Genomic DNA, 20,413 nt, shown 5'->3' with positions numbered 1-20,413 from the left:
TTTTAACTTTACAATGGTGCAAAAGTGATATACATCATAAATTACATGATATATTTAACGCTTTATTATAAAATAGGCTTTGTGTTTTATGATTTTGCCCAGCTGTAGGCTGATATAAGTGTTCTGAGCAGAGGTAAGGTACACTAGGCTAAGCTATGATAATTGGTGGGTTAGGTGTATTAAATGCATTTTTGACTGACAATATTGCCAACTTGTGATGGGTTTATCAGGACATAACTCTATCATAAATCAAGGAGCACTTGTACTCTGCAAACTTTACTGCATATAAATTTGCATTCTTAGATGAAATTGATAATTTCCTAGGCAAATGCAATTTACCAAACTGACTCAATTACAGATAGAAAGCTTAGCTGAATGTCCATATGAGGAACAAAAATTATAATCAAGCCTGACCGGGCGGTGGCGCAGTGGATAGAGCGTTGGACTGGGATGCGGAAGACCCAGGTTCGAGACCCTGAGGTCGCCAGCTTGAGCACGGGCTCATCTGGTTTGAGCAAAAGGTCACCAGCTTGAGCCCAAGGTCGCTGGCCCCAGCAAAGGGTTACTCAGTCTGCTGAAGGCCCGCGGTCAAGGCATGTATGAGAAAGCAATCAATGAACAATTAAGGTGTTGCATTGCGCAACGAAAAACTGATGATTGATGCTTCTCATCTCTCTGATCCTGATCCTGTCTGTCTGTCCCTGACTATCCTTCTCTCTGTCTCTGTAAAAAAAAAAAAAAAAAAAAAAAATTATAATCAAGGAATTTCCTCACCAAAAAGCACCATGCCCACATGATTTCACAGGAGAACTTGACCAAATCTGCAAAGACTAGATAGCCCCAATGCTCTATAAATTGTTTCAAACCTTTTAAAATAAAGAAAAACTTCTAATTTCTTATGTAGCAAGAATAACATTAATATTTAAACTCAATTATTAGAAAACAATGTAAAAACAGAGAACTATAGACTTATTTAATTGTTTATAAATATTAATGCAAATATTAAATAAAATTATAGATATATTATACTAAAAATATTAGAAAACAACCCAACATTACATTACCATATAACATGAACAGGTGGGATTAAGAAACCATTAATATAATACATCAGATTAATAGATTTAAGAAGAAAATCATATAGTTATCATTATAAATACTAAAAAAGCCCTGGCAAAACTCACCATAGAGTGAAATTGGTGTCTTCTTAATGTGATAAAATATACAGATATTTTTCTAAAGTTAGATTCTTAATGAGAAAATACTAGAGGCATTTCTGCTAAGATTAGCAGTAAAAACCAAAGAGGTCCTCTACTATTCAACATTGAACTGGAGGAATTAGGCAAAGCAGTTATAGAAATTAGTAAGAGACCTAAGAATTGAGGAGAAAAAGAGTAAATCTATTCCTTGTAGATAATATAAATATTATTGTGTACATGGAAAGCCCTTAGTATTAAATATTTGTCTTCATATTTACCTTTTCTAGAGTTCTTCATTTCTTGGTATATATTGAAGTTTTTGTCTGGTATTATATTCCTTTTGCCTGAATAACTTCTTTTAATGTCTCCTATAGTACAAGTCTTCTGGGAATTATTATCTTGGCTTTTGTTTGTCTAAAAACAACTGTATTTTTGGCCCTGGCTGGTTGGCTTAGCAGTAGAGCATCAGCCCAGCATGTGGAAGTCCCGGGTTCAATTCCCGGCCAGGGCACACAAGAGAAGTGCCCATTTGCTTCTCCACCCTTCCCCCTCTCCTTCCTCTCTATCTCTCTCTTCCTCTCCTGTAGCCAAGGCTCCACTGGAGCAAAGTTGACCTGGGCTCTGAGGACGGCTCCATGACCTCCGCTGCAAATGCTAAAATGGCTCCAGCTGCAATGTAGCAACGCCCCAGATGGGCAGAGCATCGCCCCCTGGTGGGCATGCCAGGTGGATCCTAGTTGGGCACATGTGGGAGTCTGTCTGACTGCTTCCTCGCTTCTAATTTCAGAAAAACACAAAAAACAAAACAAAACAAAATAAAAAACCCAAACCTGTATTTTTGCCCTAAATTTAAAAAAATATTTTCACTGGGTATAAAATTTTAGATTGAAATTTTTTTCTTTCAACTTTTTAAAGATGTAATACTTAGTTTTGTTCCTCTGTATGTAATACATCTTTTTCTCTGGCTGCCTTCAAGATTTTCACTTTGGCCCTGGCCATTGTTACAGTGGATAGAGCGTCAGCCTAGAGCACCAAGGTCACCAGTGTGATCCTAGGTTCACTGGCTCAAGCTCAGGATTGCTGGCTCTATCCCAAGGGCTCCAGCTAGATCCCTAGGGCACCAGTTTGAGCCCTGGTCAAGGCTTGACTCCAAGGGTGCTGGCTTGATCCCAAGTTGCCAGCTCAACTCCCAAGCTCACAGGTTCAAGCCCTGGTCAGGGCACACATAAGAATCAATGACATAATTAAGTTGAACAAGAAGTTGATTCTCTCTCTCTCTCTCTCTCTCAAAAAAAAAAAAAGATTTTCACTTTGCCTTTAGGTTTTTTATTTTATTTTATTTTTTAGCAGTTTTAATATAATGTGTTTAGATTTTTAAAAAATTATCCTGTTGAGATTCTCTGTAGTCTTGGATTTATGGTTTTATATTTTTCATTATTTTTGAAAACTATTCAGCTATCTCTTTAAATATTTCTTCTGCTCTGTTATCTCTTCTTCTTCTGGGATTTCAACTACATGGATGCCAGACTGTTCAAAATTGTACCACAGCTTTTGAATGCTCTGTTCTGTTTTTTTTTCCTCCTCTTTTTATTTTTATTTATTTTTTTGATTATGTTTTAGTTTGAGTAATGTTTGTTTAGGTAGAGAAAGAAAGAGGAACAGAGAGGAACAGGCAGACAGGAAGGGAGAGAGATGAGAAGCATCAACTCATAGTTGTTGCACCTTAGTTGTTCATTGATTGCTTTCTCATACATGCTTGATCAGAGGGCTACAAATGAGCTAGTGACCCCTTGCTCAAGCCAGCAACCTTGGACTCAAGCCAGCAACCTTGGGCTTCAAGCCAGCAACCTTCGGGCTCAAGCCAGTGGCCATGGGTTCAGGTCTGTGATCCCACACTCAAGCTAGCAACCTTGGGATTTTGAACCTGGGCCCTCAGCATCCCAGGCCAACACTTTATCCTCTGTGCCACTGCCTGGTTAGGCCAGTTTGAGTAATTTTTATTGACCTATTTTCAAGTTCACTGATCCTTTCTTTGAATATGTTGAATCTACTAATGAACTCAGAGAAATTCTTAATCTTTGCTTTTTAATTCTAATATTTCAATTTTTCTCTCTTATTGTTTCCATCTTATTGCTTCTATCTTACTGTTAATTTTAATGCTATCTTTGAGACATACATACTCCTTTGGTTTGTGTTCTGCTATGTTCCTCATCAGCAAAACAGGCTCCCTCTCTCTGGGTCTCCATGGTTGAGAGCATCCCTTTAATAAAGCCCTTAGTTCCTGTCAGATGACTCTTCCAATAGGGCCCCAGGCTTCAGTGATAGCTTTCTCCCTTTACCCTTTCAAGATTATGAGTGGCAAAATCTCCTTGGTCTGGCACATAGGAGACACTCAAACATCGACTGAATAAATTAATACATAAAAGAAAGTAACTGAATATAAAGTATAGGGGTAATGGAGAGAGACAAGCATGGAATTAGTAATTAAATTAAGTTAATTAGTAATTAAATTATAGCCAGTCTATAAAAGGCCTTGAATGCCTCAGAGCTCCCAGTCAGCAGGCTAATTGTCTAACTAGAAATAACTAAAGGAGCCTGATCTGTGGCAGCACAGTGGATAGTGTAGTGTCATCCTGGAATGCTGAAGTCGCCGGTTCAAAATCCTGGGCTTGCCTGGTCAAGGCACATATGAGAAGCAACTACTAGGAGTTGGAGTTGATGTTCCTGTTCCTCCCCCCTTTCTTCTCTCTCTCTCTCTCTCTCTTTCTCTCTATCTATCTATTTCTTTCTTTTCTCTAAAATAAAATAAAATCTCAAATCAAATAAATTAATAAATAAAAATTTTTTTCTTTTCTTTTTTTTTTTAAATTAAACTTCATGTGGGCTTTCAGCCCTTTTATTTCTTTCTTTTAGATTTTATTTATTCATTTTTACTAGAGAGTGAGGAGAGAGAGAGAGAGGAAAGACATAGAGAGAATAGGGGGAGGAGCAGGAAGCATCAACTCCCATATGTGCCATGACCAGGCAAGCCCGGGGTTTCGAACTGGTGACCTCAGCATTCCAGGTCGATGCTTTAACCACTGGGCCACCACAGGTCAGGCTTTTCTTTTCTTTTTTTTTAAGTGAGAGGAGGGAGATAGAGAGATAGACTTCCTTCCGCATGTGCCCTGACCTGGGATCCAGCTGGCAACCCCTGTCTGGGGCCAATGCTCGAATCAACCAATCTGTCCTCATGACCTGAGGCCAATGCTCTGACCAATCGAACCACTGGCTGTGAGAGGGGAAGAAAGATAAAAGGGGGAGAGGGAGGAACAGAGAAACAGATGGTCATTTCTCATGTGTGCCCTGACCAGGGATCAAATCCTGGACATCTGCACTGATAGAGCCAGGCTGACGCTCTATCCACTGAGCAAACTGGCCAGGGTCAATAAATAAAATTTTGGCCCTGGCCGGTTGGCTCAGCGGTAGAGCGTCGGCCTGGCGTGTGGGAGACCCGGGTTTGATTCCCGGCCAGGGCACATAGGAGAGGCGCCCATTTGCTTCTCCACCCTCCCCCCTTCCTCTCTGTCTCTCTCTTCCCCTCCTGCAGCCAAGGCTCCATTGGAGCAAAGATGGCCCGGGCGCTGGGGATGGCTCCTTGGCCTCTGCCCCAGGCGCTAGAGTGGCTCTGGTCGCGGCAGAGAGACCCCCCAGAGGGGCAGAGCATCGCCCTCTGGTGGGCAGAGCATCGCCCCTGGTGGGCGTGCCGGGTGGATCCCGGTCGGGCGCATGCGGGAGTCTGTCTGACTGTCTCTCCCCGTTTCCAGCTTCAGAAAAATACAAAAATAAAAAATAAATAAAAATAAAAATAAATAAATAAATAAAATTTTATTTCAAAAAGTAATAACAAAATGGACTTGAGACTCAAGCCAAGCGCTACAGGTGGTTGCTATGCAAAGGACTCCATCAGTGGTGCTGAGTCCTCACCTGTGTTGCAAGTCTCTGTTTGCTTTGTCATCCTGGTGACCTCTTGTCTTTAGCAAAAGATGAAGGGAACTTTTTTACAGTTTGGCCTAAGAGCCCAGAACTTCTGTCTGTGCTGCTATCTTTATGCTGGGCACAGAAGAAAGTTGTGGAATGATTCTGATCTTAGGGAAGCATAGTCTCTCTCTGGGCCTCAGTTTCTAATACATCTGTAGACTAGAAATGGGAGTTGAGTTATAGGGGAAAGAGCTGACATTAAAGGCCTACTGTGAGTTGTCCTTTGCATTAATACTTATTAAAGAGCTAGAATTTTTGAGTATCTACTATGAAGAAGGCAATCTATGTGCATTATTTCACTTAATTCTCAAAATAATCCAGTGAAGTAGGTGTTATTGGTATCATGAATTCACACATATGAAAACTAATATCTCATATAATCCCCACAACAACTCTCCAGAGTAGATGTTACTCCCTTCACAGCTATGAGAAGTGCAGTGACCTATCTGAGATCTCAGAGTCCACAGGAAGAAGAATTAAGGTTCAGTTTGGGTCTTTCTTACTCCAGAACCTTCTCTTTTCATATATCACACTCTTTATTCCATGATTATAACTGGCTTCCTTTCTTGAACAGTTCAAAAAATCTTCAATCTAAGGCAGAGGTCTCAAACTCGCGGCCCGCGGGCCGCATGCGGCCCGCCGAACAATTTTGTGCGGCCCACAGACTAATCCACGAACTACAGTTTCTGGTCGTTTTGTGACACTGAAAAGTGTTGCGTAACAGTTGCCTTTTGTAGACCTAGTGCGGCCCGCTGAACGGCTGTAATCTTGCTCTGCGGCCCACATGCTGAGTTGAGTTTGAGACCCCTGAAAGGGATCCTGTGCCCTCAGTATGCGATACAGAGTCTGGCACAGGGAAGTTGAGAGGAAAGTTTTGATGAAAGATACAAAAGAGCCTGACCAGGCGGTGGTGCAATGGATAGAGCGTCAGACTGGGATGGGGAGGACCCAGGTTCGAGACTCCGAGGTCGCCAACTTGAGCACGGGTTCATCTGGTTTGAGCAAAAGCCCACCAGCTTGAACCCAAGGTCGCTGGCTCCAGCAAGGGGTTACTCGGTCTGCTGGAGGCCCGCGGTCAAGGCACATATGAGAAAGCAATCAATGAACAACTAAGGTGTTGCAATGCGCAATGAAGAACTGATGATTGATGCTTCTCATCTCTCTCCGTTCCTGTCTGTCTGTCCCTCTCTCTGACTCACTGTCTGTCTCTGTAAAAAATAAAAAAAAATAAAAAGGAAAGATACAAAAGGGAAAAGGAGAGAAAGGAGGAAAGTGGGAAGAGGAGTCGAGAACCAGTAAGCACCAACTGCGAGGCACTCCCTCTGGTGGTCATTCTGAGAAGCTGCGGGCAGGATAGACTTCTTTCCAGGACAGCGTTGGCAAGGGTTCCAGAGAAGACTGGATAATAGGCAAAGCTGTGAGTGGGTACTTACAGAGATGGATAAAGGATCTATTTCTACTGGCTTTGGTTGGAGAAGAGCTAAGTCTTTCCAGGCCTGGTCAGGATGCAGAATCCTGTTTCTGGGTCTTGGACCAAACAGGATCCCAGGGTCTGAGTGTGGCTCTCCACGCTCTGGTGATGATGAATGTGCTAGGCACCTATGGCAGGCTGAATAGCAGCCTCCAAAGATGACCACATCATAGCCTCCAGAACCTGTGAATGCTACTTTATATGGCAAAAGGGACTTTGAAGATGTAATTAAATTAAGGAATTTAAGATATTCCTGAATTATTCTGTATTATGCAGGTAGGCTCTCTATAATCGCAATAGTCCTTATAAGAGGGATGCAAGGGGGATCAAAGTCACAGGAAAAGGCAAAGTGAACAGAAGCAGAGATTGTAGTGAAGAATTTGGACACTAAGGAAGGGGTCACAAGCCAAGGAACACGAACAGCTATTAGAAATTGAAAAAACAAAATAACAGATTCTCCCCCAAGTACCTCCAGAAGGAACCAGCCTTGCCTTACCCTGACTTTAGCCCAGGGAAACTAATTTCAGACTTCTGACCTCCAGAACTGTAAGAGAATAAACGTGTTTTTGTTGTTGTTGTTTTTGGTGACAGAGACAGAGAGAGGAACAGAGAGGGACAGACAGGAAGGGAGAGAGACAAGAAGCATCTTTTTTTTTTTTTTTTTTTTTACAGAGACAGAGAGACAGACAGACAGACTGGAACGGAGAGAGATGAGAAACATCAATCATCAGTTTTTCATTGCAATACCTTATTTGTTCATTGATTGCTTTCTCATATGTGCCTTGACGGTGGGGCTACAGCAGACTGAGTAACCCCTTGCTCAAGCTAGCAACCTTGGGTCCAAGCTGGTGAGCTTTTTGCTCAAGCCAGATGAGCCCACGCTCAAGCTGGTGACCTCGGGGTCTCGGGCCTGGGTCCTCCGCATCTCAGTTTGACACTTTATCCACTGCGCCACTGCCTGGTCAGGCGAGAAACATCAATTCTTCATTGTGGCACCTTAGTTGTTCATTGATTACTTTCTCATATGTGCCTTGATGGGGGGCGGAGGGGCACAGCAGACCGAGGGACCCCTTGCTCAAGCCAGTAACCTTGGGCTCAAGCTAGTGAGCCCTGCTCAAACCAGATGAGCCAATGCTCAAACTGGCGACCTCGGGGTTTCGAACCTGGGTCCTCAACGTCCCAGTCTGATGCTCCATCCATTGCACCACTGCCCGGTTAGGCTATGTGTATTGTTTTAACTCATTACATTTATGGTAACTTGTTACAGCAGCAATAGGAAACTAATATAGCACCTTGTAGGGGATCAGTAGGTCTTGTTTTGAACTATTTCTTTTTTTCCTACTCTTCTAAAAAAGCCATGGCAGAATGCTAGCCAATAATCTGTGCTCCATGAGCTAGCCTGCTCTTCTCTCTCTGCCTAGAATGACTCTCTCCCATATATATACCCCACCCAACCTTCCAGATCCAATTTAAACACACCACCTTGCCTGACCTGTGGTGGTGCAGTGTATAAAGCATCGACCTGGAACACTGAGGTCGCTGGTTCAAAACCCTGGGCTTGCTTGGTCAAGGCACATGCGAGAGCAACTACTACGAGTTGGTATTTCTGGTTACTCTCCCCTCCTTCTCTGTCCCTCTCCTCTCTCTAAAAATCAATAAATAAAAAAATTGAATAAATAAATAAATAAACACACCACTTCCTCCGTGAGGCTTGCTATGACCACACACCACCCCACCCGGTAAAAGTGGAGACTCACAGCACTCAAAATAGGGAATCCTTTCCACTTCAACCACAGCCACCCTCATTCATGATTCAGTTCCCATCAGACTTAACATCAGTAGAGGTTTCGTGGGTGGGATGAACAAATGGTGTATAGGGGGAGAGCCCATTGTGGAAGAGGGCTCTTCTGCACCGTCCTCCAGTGAAATAAACATGTGCTCTGCCTGACCTGGATGGGTTCCCTCAGTCTGACCTGGATGGGTGCCTTCATCTGTGCCTTCCCCTTGGGCCCACCTTAGGAACCCAGTTTGTCACTTTACATCCTGGACAATTTCCTTTGGACATCCCACAAGCCCTTCAAGCCACTGTGTCCCAGAATGACATCAGCATATTATCACACACTTGCTTCTTCTGCATTCCTGTATGCCATTGGCACTACCCCCCAGTCCTCTTCAAATCCAGTACTCTGGGGTCATCCAGGACTCTTGCTTCTCTGTCACTCTCCACATTCAGTTATTTAGAAAGTCTCCTGTCATTTCTTAGGCACATCTCTCAAATCTCATCTTCTTTCCTCTGTCTCCCTGTCTCTACCGCAGGCCAGACCGCTATTACCTGTTCACTGGATCCTTCTATAGCCTCCTTCCTAGTCTTTCTGACTGCAGACTGGCCTCAGCCAGCCCCTTCTCCACACAGCAGCAGCCAGAAAGAGTTGCTAAAACCCACATCTGAATACGTTTCTCTTCTTGCTCAGGCAAAGCAGATGAAAGATGGGTGTTTTGGTTTCTAGCAGCTAATGGGCGGCCTTGTTCCTAGCCCTTCTCCAGTATTTCCTAAGAGCCCACACCTGCTGCTGGCAGACAGCCCCCAACCACGTCCCGCCTACTGAACTGTGATGCCCAGTTCCACCCAAAAACCAGTTGTAGGTTCCATCTTCTATGACTGGAAGGGATCCTGCACTGCAAGACCAGCAGGATCTTTCAAAGGCCTTTACAGACTGGAGATCCACCATCTTTATGATAATCATAAAAAGCTACTCTTGCATCAAATACCATTTACTGCAATAAAATTTTGAAAAGGATTTCTATAATTTTGAGGGTTTTTTTTTTTTTTTTTGTATTTTTCTGAAGCTGGAAATGGGGAGAGACAGTCAGACAGACTCCCGCATGCACCCGACCGGGATCCACCCGGCACGCCCACCAGGGGGCGACGCTCTGCCCACCAGGGGGCGATGCTCTGCCCCTCCGGGGGTCGCTCTGCCGCGACCAGAGCCACTCTAGTGCCTGGGGCAGAGGCCAAGGAGCCATCCCCAGCGCCCGGGCCATCTTTGCTCCAATGGAGCCTCGCTGCAGGAGGGGAAGAGAGAGACAGAGAGGAAGGAGAGGGGGAGGGGTGGAGAAGCAAATGGGCGCTTCTCCTGTGTGCCCTGGCTGGGAATCGAACCCAGGACTTCTGCACGCCAGGCTGACACTCTACCACTGAGCCAACCGGCCAGGGCCTAATTTTGAGTTTTATAAGGAATAAATTATTCATTATTTTATAGCTTGAACTATATTTATTATAATTAAATAAGAATTGCTTTGGGTTGCCCATGAACTAATTGGCATAATATTGCATTTGTAGACATTTAATTAAATATATATAAATTTTGATGTTGCTTTTCTTCTGATCACATTTTAGAGCCAATGTACTGTTCTTCTCAGGGTTTAAACATTTAAATGCTTGAAAAGCTCATGGGCCCCAAGTCATGAGGCCATGAGACTACGAAAAGGTTGCTAGGACTCTGTGAAGATGCCTGTCCCACTGCCCTAGAGAGCGTAGGGCTGAGCTCACACCAGAGCTGGGAGTCTGGGGTGGGAGGCTTCCCAGCTCCTCACACAGGGGCATCAAGGTCACTCGTGCTGTGCCATCGAGGTCCTGGAGTTGAGAACCGGGGGGAAGAAACCTTGGGTGGAGAAGAAATCCAGGAAATTCTGAGCATCCTTACCTCACCTTGTACCCTCCTGCGGTTCTCTTGCCCACCTTGCCCCCACCCCAGGTGTTGCTGGTTCAGATGTAGCTCTCTTGAAATGTCGCTCTTCAAAAACTTAAGGTCCTGAGCTGAATAAGTGAAGAGGACTTAGAGCTGGTGGTTCTCCCACACCTCAGTCTCATTTTCAACACCCCATTTCCCCAGCATGCAACCTCACAGGTCTTTATCATAAACAGTGTAGAGACTTTGGGTTCAAAAAAGCCTGGACTCATATGTTGGCTCAATCTTGAATTACCATATTTCCCCATGTATAAGATGCACCCTTTTCCGAAAAATTTGGGGTCTAAAAACTGGGTGCATCCTATACAGTGGTTGTGGCATTTTAAAATGCCATAGATGTCGGCCTAGCGTGCGGAGGACCCAGGTTCGATTCCCGGCCAGGGCACACAGGAGAAGTGCCCATTTGCTTCTCCACCCCTCCGCCGCGCTTTCCTCTCTGTCTCTCTCTTCCCCTCCCGCAGCCAGGGCTCCATTGGAGCAAAGATGGCCCGGGCGCTGGAGATGGCTCTGTGGCCTCTGCCTCAGGCGCTAGAGTGGCTCTGGTCGCAATATGGCGACGCCCAGGATGGGCAGAGCATCGCCCCCCTGGTGGGCAGAGCATCGCCCCTGGTGGGCGTGCCGGGTGGATCCCGGTAGGGCGCATGCGGGAGTCTGTCTGACTGTCTCTCCCTGTTTCCAGCTTCGGAAAAATGGAAAAAAATAAAAAAATTAAAAAAAATAAAAAAAAAATGCCATAGATGGAACTGAGGATGAGGCAATATATGAAGGCAGTGATTCATCAGACACAGATGAGGACAAGCTAATGGATGAGAGTTTTGACAGTGATAAGTTGTATGAATTTTATGATGAATAAAACTTGAGTTTGATAACTTTATGTAATACATTTTTTTCAAATTTCAGGCCCCAAAATTAAAGTGTGTCTTATACATGAGAGTGTCTTATGCATGGGGAAATATGGTAGTTCCATGATTTGGGGCAAGTCACTTTTCCTGTCTGAGCCCTGATTCCCTCATCTGCAAAATGATGTGAATAATATAAACTCACAGTCTATTTTCAGGATCAAATATGGAGGCACTAGTACAATATTTGACAGTCTGTAGGCACTTGGTAAAGGATAGTTCTCCTCTAGCCACTTCTGAACCCACAACTTCACCAAGGTTGGTCCACCATGTCCTGGTTTCTTTCCCTTTGTAGGTGGTCATTCCTGCCAGGTCAGCAAAGACAATTAATTCCATGAGAGAAAGGGAAGAAGAGGTCTATTTGCCTCATAGCTGATATGTGCCGATCTCAGTGCCGGGAGCATCAAGCAGGTGAGGTGACATTATCACTGTTTAAGTCCTGCCTGAGAGAAATATTTCTCTTTTCTCAACAGGCTTTCTTTCTTTACCTTACCCTCAATATTCCCAGTGCTCTGCCACTCTGCTGAGGAGCAGAAACCAAAATGTGAATCCTCTTGGGCAAATTTCAAGCCACAGTTCCCCATAATCATCAAGAGAAAATTGATTCTAACTAAAGACTATTTTATTTCCCCTGACCATTTCACTTGACTCTACTATTGAAGCCCAGCAGTAAGCCATATCTTTTAAAAATAGAAGAAAATGTAATCACTTAATTTCAATGCTCATCATAAAAAATTCTGAGTCAGCAAACCAGTACAATGAATTGTAGCTAATGCATTTTCCTTTCAGAAAATGGATGGCTGGTGTCCAGTATTCATCACAACTACAATCATTTTGCAAAAGAAGGAAGCACAACTTGGCCCACCCTTCTGCTCTCCATCATAACATCATGTGGCATTCTCGTATCCAGAGACACTGACTCAAAAAATCTGAGTCCAATGCTGCTAAGCAAGAAGTTCGCCAAATTGTCTTCCACTTACCCTCCCCATCATCTTAATCACTACCCCCCACCACTATCATCACCCTCATCATCACACCCATCATCTCACCACCATCATTACCACTATCATCATCACCACCGTCATCAACACCATCATCACCCCATCATCACCATCACCACCATAATCACCACCATCATTACCACCATCATCACCACCATCAACTCCATCATCACCACTGTCATCACCACCATCATCACCAGCAGCAGCAGCAGCATCACAACCACCACCATCATCACCAACACCACCATACCACTATTATCATCATCACCTTTACTACTGTCATCACCACCATTATTAGCACTATCATCACCACCATCCAACCACCATATCATCACCATCACTACCAGTAGCATCCACATCACCACCACCATTGCCTCTGTCATCACCACCACCATTACCACTGTCATCAGTAACTTTGTTTCTCCAAAGTTATCCAGCTGGTAAGAAGTAGGCTGGAATTGAAAATGTGGTTGCTCTGACTCTAAAGCACAAGTTATTGCTACTGTGATATAATTTCTCTCCTCTTTATCCTTTTATCTCCATGACTCACTTCTTTCTTTCTTTGTCAGCTCTTGTCTGCTCCTCTTTTTTGATGTTCCCTAATTTCTGAGCCCTCAAGATTACATTCTTTCTTTTCAACCACATGTTTACAACTGTGCTTTGTATAATGCACTTTTGGCTACTTCATAGCAGTGCTTACTACAGTCTATTCTAACTTTATTTCCACTACTCTCCCATCCCCTCCAGACTTACAGTCCTTTAGGGCAGAGACTATCTATTGGTCAACCTATCTCCAGTGCAGTGTGAGCACTACGAGAGCAGAGATGTTTGTCTATTTTGTTTAATTCCATATCCCAGGGCCTGGAATGATGCCTGGAACCTAGCAGGTGCTCAAAAAATATTTGTAAATAGATGAATGACAACTTAGAAGGAGAAAGAGAAGAAGAAGGAGGAGAGTTTTACCCTAAAAAATACTAAGGCCTACAATAATTTTAGACTTAAGAGATGCTCAAGGGTAAAAAAAAATAGACCAATAAAACAGAAAGTATAATTTAGAATCAGATCGACACATATAAAAACTTGTTGTATACCGGTGGAGGCATTCATTATCAATCAGTGAGGAAAGAATAGATGATTTAAATAACCATGATAAAAAAATTGGCTATTTATCTGAAAAAAAAATTAGATCTTTATCAATATTAATTAGGAACTGTATTCTGCTACAAGCATTATAAAAGTGACCTAACCAGAAATTCATTTTTTCTCATAAAAAAGAATTCTAGAAATAAACAAAAGAAAAAAATTTAAACTAGAAATAAAAAAATTGCCCAGAGGTAGGCTGATGCAGCAGCCCTACAATGTCATTAGTGCTTCAGAGTCATTGTCTGCCTGTCCCTTCACAATCCTTCGCATCCTCAAGAATGACACCTCACGTTAACAAAGGGTGATTCACCTCTAGCCCACATCTAGTTTTTAGAAAAGAAGTGACACAGATAGTGTCACAGAGCCAAACCAGGTCTGTCTGACTCCAAAATCTACTCTGCCTTAAACACTCTTACTTATATTTCTTTTCTTTTTTGTGACAGAGACAGAGAGAGGGACAGACAAGCAGGAAGGGAGAGAGAAATAAGAAGCATTAATTCTTTGTTGTGGCTCCTTAGTCTCTTTAGTTCTTCATTGATTGCTTTCTCATATGTGCCTTGACCGGGGGGCTATAGCAGACCAGTGACCCCTTGCTCAAGCCAGTGACCTTGGGCTCAAGCTGGTGAGCTTTTGCTCAAACCAGATGAGCCTGCGCTCAAGCTGGCAACCTCAGGGTTTCGAACCTGGGTTCCCCACATCCCAGTCCGATGCTCTATCCACTGCACCACCAACAGGTCAGGCTACACTTTTACTTACATTTCTGACAGAAGAGCTCCTACTCATCTCTCATTAGTCATTCATTCAGTACCTATGAATAAATCTCTCATGCTGACCATACTGTTTTCTAATTATTTATTTATGTGCCTGTCTCCCAGTCCTCCCATAACACATTTCTCTAATTGAGGGCCCCCTCTCTGAGCTAGACTCCATCCATGTTCTGCAGTACCCAAGGCACAGATTAGGCACCAGGAGAGTTCTGTAGAATTGGGGGGTAGGAAGGGTCAGACCAGATTATGTCGTTTATAGACATGTATTTCCTAATAACTGAAAACAGTGCCAGGCATCGTTTTATTTGTGGAACTCAAATCAAATCAGCAAGAGGCAATGACCCAAGTAGGAGGAAGTCCAGCAAATAATTGACTAATCAGAATTGTCTTCTCATCCTGTTTAATTCTAAAGTTAAAAAAAAAAATCCAGCTGTACTTCGCAATCAGTTTCTAAGCTAAACACATTTCTCCCTCAGAAATACCAATGCTCCAGGCTAAAATGACGCTAAAAACTCTGACTAATTTGGAGAGAAACAGCTGAAGGCCAACGAATGTATCTAGGGGTAGGGAGTAGAAGACAGTGTAAAGGGCATAAATGGAGGGACACGAAGAAGAAACCAAAAGGTACTTGGAAGAACAGAGGTTTTCTTGCCGAAGGGGTCCAAGTGGCTGGCCTACTTGGGAAGCTCCACCTATGGGTTTCCTGGGTAGGTTCTTTGAATACTAATAGCTACCATTTTTGAGCCATTGCTATATGCCAGATGTCATGGTAAGTGCTTTTAGTGCATTATCTTATTTTCATTCTTAGAACTTGCAAGTTCATGCTTGGTACCCCCGTTCATAGATGAAATAAAGGTCAGGAAGTTGCAGTGACATACCCATGGCCATACAGCTAAGAAATGCAAAAGCTAGGATTTGAGTCCCTATGGATTTGATTTGACTCAAAGCTGCTACTCTGAGTCGTTAACTATCTTTATAAAACCACTTTGAGGTAACTATTATTTCCTCTACTTCACAAATGAGGTGACTGAGGCCCAGGGATGACTCAACTTGCCCAAATGACACAAATAGTTAAGTGTCTGACTCCCAAATCTCTATCTCCCAGGTAGAAGCAAACCAAAAGCCAGGGGTCAGGATCATGCCGGAAAGCTCCTACATGTCTGGTCTTAGGACACTGACCCTTTGTTGCCCATCCGCCCCAAACTCACCACGTAGGCCCCTTCCAAGAATCTTCTTTACACTGCCTCACCACAGTGCAGCCCATGGGCTTAGTGAACAGGGACCCGTGGTTCTTGGGAGGTGCTAAGACATCCCTTCCTCAAAAAAAAAAAAAAAAAAAAAAAAAAAAAAAAAAAAAAAAAAGGAATAGCGAGGGTACTACCAGTCTGGGGGTCTTCATCACCACATATCTGAGCATGACCTGTGCTTAAATCTGATGAGTGCTTGGAGCAGGAGCCAGCCAAACTGGGTTCAAATCCAGCCTGGTGACTTTGGCAATTAACAGTAACTCTCTTTTTTTTTTTTTTTGTATTTCCCTGAAGCTGGAAACGGGGAGAGACAGACAGACTCCCACATGCGCCCGACCGGGATCCACCCGGCACGCCCACCAGGGGCGAAGCTCTGCCCACCAGGAGGCGATGCTCTGCCCCTCCGGGGGGTCGCTCTGCCGAGACCAGAGCCACTCTAGCGCCTGGGGCAGAGGCCAAGGAGCCATCCCCAGCGCCCGGGCCATCTTTGCTCCAATGGAGCCTTGGCTGCAGGAGGGGAAGAGAGAGACAGAGAGGAAGGAGGGGTTGGGGGTGGAGAAGCAAATGGGCGCTTCTCCTATGTGCCCTGGCCGGGAATCGAACCCCGGTCCCCCGCACGCCAGGCCGACGCTCTACCACTGAGCCAACCAGCCAGGGCAGTAGCTCTCTTTTTTTAAAGTATCTATACTGGGACAAACATTTTATTAGGGCTTTTCTTCATGTTTTTAAACTTTAACACCCCTTACCCACCGACCCACGATGGGCCCTATTTTACAAAAGAGGATCCTGAGGCCCCCGGAAGGGAGCGACCAGCATTAAGGACAGCAAGTAGTCAGGAGCCTAGGACCTGAACCCACCTAGGCCCCAGATTATACTGTTGCCTAGGAGCGGAGGAGGGCGGAGCTGCCAGAGCTGAGGGAGGAGAGGCAAGAGGGAGGGCGAGCTCCTAGCATTGGCCTTGACGAAAGCAGGTGATTTTTTTTTTTTTTTTTTTGCAGCGTGCTTTCTCTCAGCATCTTTCCTGGATTTTTTTTCCCCCGCTCAGCGGCAGAAAAGGGTGGGGCCGCTTCTCTGCAGCAGAGACAGCGGCGGCGGCAGCTGCAGCATCACTGGAGCAGCGACAGAGGCAGCAATGCTTGCATCTCTGTTGGAGGTGATCGACTCCGAGCCCTGCTAGGTGGCCGGGTGCTACTGGACTCCGGCGGGAAGAATAGAGACTCATCCGCGGACCCTGTGCCCACATTGCGCGGCCCTTTCCCTGCGCCATGGCTTAAGTCCGCGGTCTGCGCGCCGCCGCCGCCGCAGCCGCAGGGAGGGGCGCGTCCCAGACGCCTTTGCCCGGGGACTCGGGGACGTTTCTTCTCTCACCCTCCGGTGCCTGCAACAGACTGCGTTCCCAAGACCTTTGCAGGCGCTCCCGCAAGCCTTTGAAGCCGGTAATCGAGGGACTGATCTCAGTGATAGCTTTGCCGGCCCAACCTTCGTGGGTGCTTTCTGAGGGAGGAGGGCAAGGTACTCAGGTTACCAAGGGAAAAACGGTAGGAAACAGATTGGCTGAACGAGGGCCAAGGGACTGAAGGAAGATTAGACTTGCTTTAGAACCACAAAAAGAAGGGAGGACCAGCTGTGCAGCTAACATCATGGCGTGGCCATGCATCACGCGGGCTTGCTGCATTGCCCGCTTCTGGAACCAGCTGGACAAGGCGGACATCGCCGTGCCGCTGGTTTTCACCAAGTACTCGGAGGCCACGGAGCACCCAGGCGCCCCGCCGCAGCCGCCACCGCCGCCGCCGCAGCAGCAGACGCAGCCGGCGCACGCGCCCCCCTCGGCGCGGGCAGTCGCTATAGAGACTCAGCCCGCCCAAGGCGAGTTGGATGCAGTTGCCCGGGCAACAGGGCCGGCGCCGGGGCCTAGTGGCGAACGCGAGGCGGCGACCGCCTCCGGCCGGAGCGGACTGAGCGTCGGCCCGGGCTCCGGCTCCACCTCCGGCGCGGGCCCCGCGGACTCGGTGATGCGTCAGGACTACCGCGCCTGGAAGGTGCAGCGACCCGAGCCGAGCTGCCGGCCGCGCAGCGAATACCAGCCCTCCGACGCGCCCTTCGAGCGCGAGACCCAGTACCAGAAGGACTTTCGCGCCTGGCCGCTGCCGCGCCGCGGGGACCACCCCTGGATCCCCAAACCGGTGCAGATCCCCACGTCTTCCCAGGTTTCAGCGCCTATTCTCAGGGCGCCCAGGCGCCGGCCTCAGAGCCAGGAGCGCTGGCCAGTGCAGGCCGCCACTGAAGCCCCGGAGCAGGCGGCGGGGCCTGGCGGAGCGGGTGTTGTCGCGGTGGGGAAGGCGTTGGGTGCGGACGAGCGCGACACGCGCAAGAAGGCCGGGCCCACCTTGATAGCGCGTCGCGCCGAGGGCCTGGGGCAGGAGCAGACGCCGCTGCCCGCAGCCCAGACCCAGGTCGCGGGCCCCGAGGGTGGCAAGGGGCGTGCAGCAGCTGACGCCCTCAATAGGCAAATCCGCGAGGAGGTGGCGAGTGCAGTGAGCAGCTCCTACAGGTGAGATGCGGGACACAACTCGTGCAACGGGGCTGGTCACTTTTACCCTCTACCGCAGACTTCCCAGGACTCATTCTCCACAGCGCAGGCCTCACATTCAGCCTCCCCCTCCCATCCCAGACCACACCCTCTCCCCAGCCTCATCCCAGGCACCCTCCCATGGCTCTTTCTCTTTGCTCTTTCTCTTGTGCTCTTTCTCCTGTGCTCTTTCCCGAGCCTGCCGGGTCTTTTCCACTTTATCCACCTTCGCCCTACTGCCCTACCGCAGATCCCTGCGCGCCCAACAAAGGAAGGCCTTTTGTAGTTTTTTCACAGGCTGTGCTTCCATTCTGCCCCACCCAGTTTACCAGCTGCATTGGTTGAGATGCTGCCCCATTTAGGCTTATTTGCTACCCACCAGCCTTCGTGCTTTCTCCCAAGCCTTCATCCTTCCAGAAGAGTTCTTTGCAGTGACCAAAGGCCCTCCTCCCTAGTCCAGTCCACTTGGTCTTGCATTTCTCCCTCCCCTCCCCCAGTCCCTGGGAGATAACCAAGCACCACACCCTTTTCTAGAGTCCCTGAAGGATCCTTATACATCACCCACCTCCTTCTACCATATCAGGCTTTGAAATCAGACACTTTAGGTTTCTTACTGGCTGTGATACATTGGTCAAGTTTATTAGCCTTTCTGAGCCTCAAGTTCTTACCTGATATGGTTGATAATAGATTGTTCTCTTAGAAGTGCCCACTCATTCACTAATTTAATATAGTATTCAATATATTTTTTGAACACCTGCTATATGCCAGGCACTATGTTAGACATTGTGAAGATTAAATGAGATGGTTCTGGGAGGGTAGGAAGGAGAATTGTGCCTGGCACATAGTAGATGATTGGTCAATTTTGGTCCCATTCCAACCTTTTACATGATGCCTCATTATCCTGGTTACCACTTCCTAGATGTGTCTCCCCTCAATGTGTCTTTCTCTTGTCCCTTCATGGTGTCTAGATATGTTTGTTTTCCATTCTTTTACCACAGAGAACCCCCTCTTTAGCACATTAAATTTACATTAAATTCTCTGTAAATGAATGCCTTCAAGCATTCTTCTAGAATTCTCTTTCTGCTGTAATCTCAGCCCTTCCACTCTGCTTTCTCACCCTTTATGCATTCAATTTTTTTTTGAATACTTAGCTTTCAGTCCTGTCCTTATGTTTCAACCCAAATCAACCAGCTAACAGATTATATTTGAATCTAATCATGTAACATTGGGCTCGGAGATCTCTGGGGAAGCAGATGTATGTGGTGAATAATTGAATGAAAGGTGTCCAAAATGTGGCTTATGGGATTTTTCATCAATGCAACAGCCAGCTGCGTTCTGCTGGGCAGGGTATGACCAGGAGGACTGCAAATTGGGGTCTTTTGCCAAGACCCTAAGTGCAGTCTGGTTTCAGACTGACGTGCTTCTCCAGTGAACTTAACAACCACTTCTTTATATGCTGAGGAAAGAATAGCATAGATAAACATCCTCTCTTGCCTGATCTGTGGTGGTGCAGTGGATAGAATGTTGACCTAGAATGCTGAGGTCGCCAGTTCAAAACCATATGTGGCTTGCCTGGTCAAGGCATATATGGAGTTGATGCTTCCTGCTCCTCCTCCTTCTCTTTCTCTTTCTTCTCTCTCTCTAAAAATGAATAAATAAAATCTTTTTTTTTTTTAAATTCTCTTTTGTTAAGACAGAATCCACCTCCCCTCCCCGGTTTTAACTCTGGAAAGCCTTTCCCAATGAGAAGGGGCAGCTAATCCATTAGCCACTACTCCATCTTCCTGAATTCCACCTTTCAGCATTTTTCTCTTCTGACCACACTGCTCCCCCAGGAGTACACCACTTCCCTTTAAAGCTCTGAGTCATGCAAGGACACAGATCTTTTGCCTTGATTCATAGCTATCAGGAGGTAAAAATTTCACAATATCTTTATGCTGCTACCAAGAGAGCATCAAAAAGAAAAGAAAGGAAACAAATAAGTGAGGGGCATAGAAAAACAAAGCCAAGGGGTATTTGTGTGATTGTGCTATATGGCTTTCTTATTTACAGGGCCCTACTTCATTCCCTGAGAACCCTAAGATTAGCCCAAGATTACAGATTTCTGGTCTGACCTCTTTAACTTCCTGCTCCCATTCTATGACCCTGTGGCTGGTAGAACCATAACAGCCACCAGGTAGGAACTACCTCTCCTCACTTCGTGAGAGTCAGTGCCAAAGAGAGTCCAGATTCTCAAGTCTCCTTGCATAATCCCACTCAGTTTATGTTTCCAAGTTGGTGGGACTTGCTTTGTCCATGGGTTTTTGGCCAGACAGTTAGGGAATAAGCCACCCTTCAGATACAACTCA

At 46.0% G+C, this 20,413-nt stretch overlaps 1 protein-coding gene across 1 annotated transcript in view; it reads left to right on the top strand.

Annotated features, from left to right (window-relative positions):
* The first annotated feature begins 16,530 nt into the window (after positions 1 to 16,530).
* MAP6 (microtubule associated protein 6) overlaps positions 16,531 to 20,413 on the top strand; it is an 83,726-nt gene continuing 79,843 nt past the window's right edge. The window contains exon 1 of the mRNA XM_066368905.1: positions 16,531 to 18,047. Within this exon, the coding sequence (XP_066225002.1) occupies positions 17,137 to 18,047 (911 nt within the window). The 5' untranslated portion in view covers positions 16,531 to 17,136. The remainder of the gene's footprint in view (positions 18,048 to 20,413) is intronic.

Source organism: Saccopteryx leptura, chromosome 1, assembly GCF_036850995.1.
Source record: "Saccopteryx leptura isolate mSacLep1 chromosome 1, mSacLep1_pri_phased_curated, whole genome shotgun sequence".
In the NCBI taxonomy this organism is placed as follows: domain Eukaryota; kingdom Metazoa; phylum Chordata; class Mammalia; order Chiroptera; family Emballonuridae; genus Saccopteryx; species Saccopteryx leptura.
This window is presented reverse-complemented; position numbering and strand designations above follow the sequence as displayed.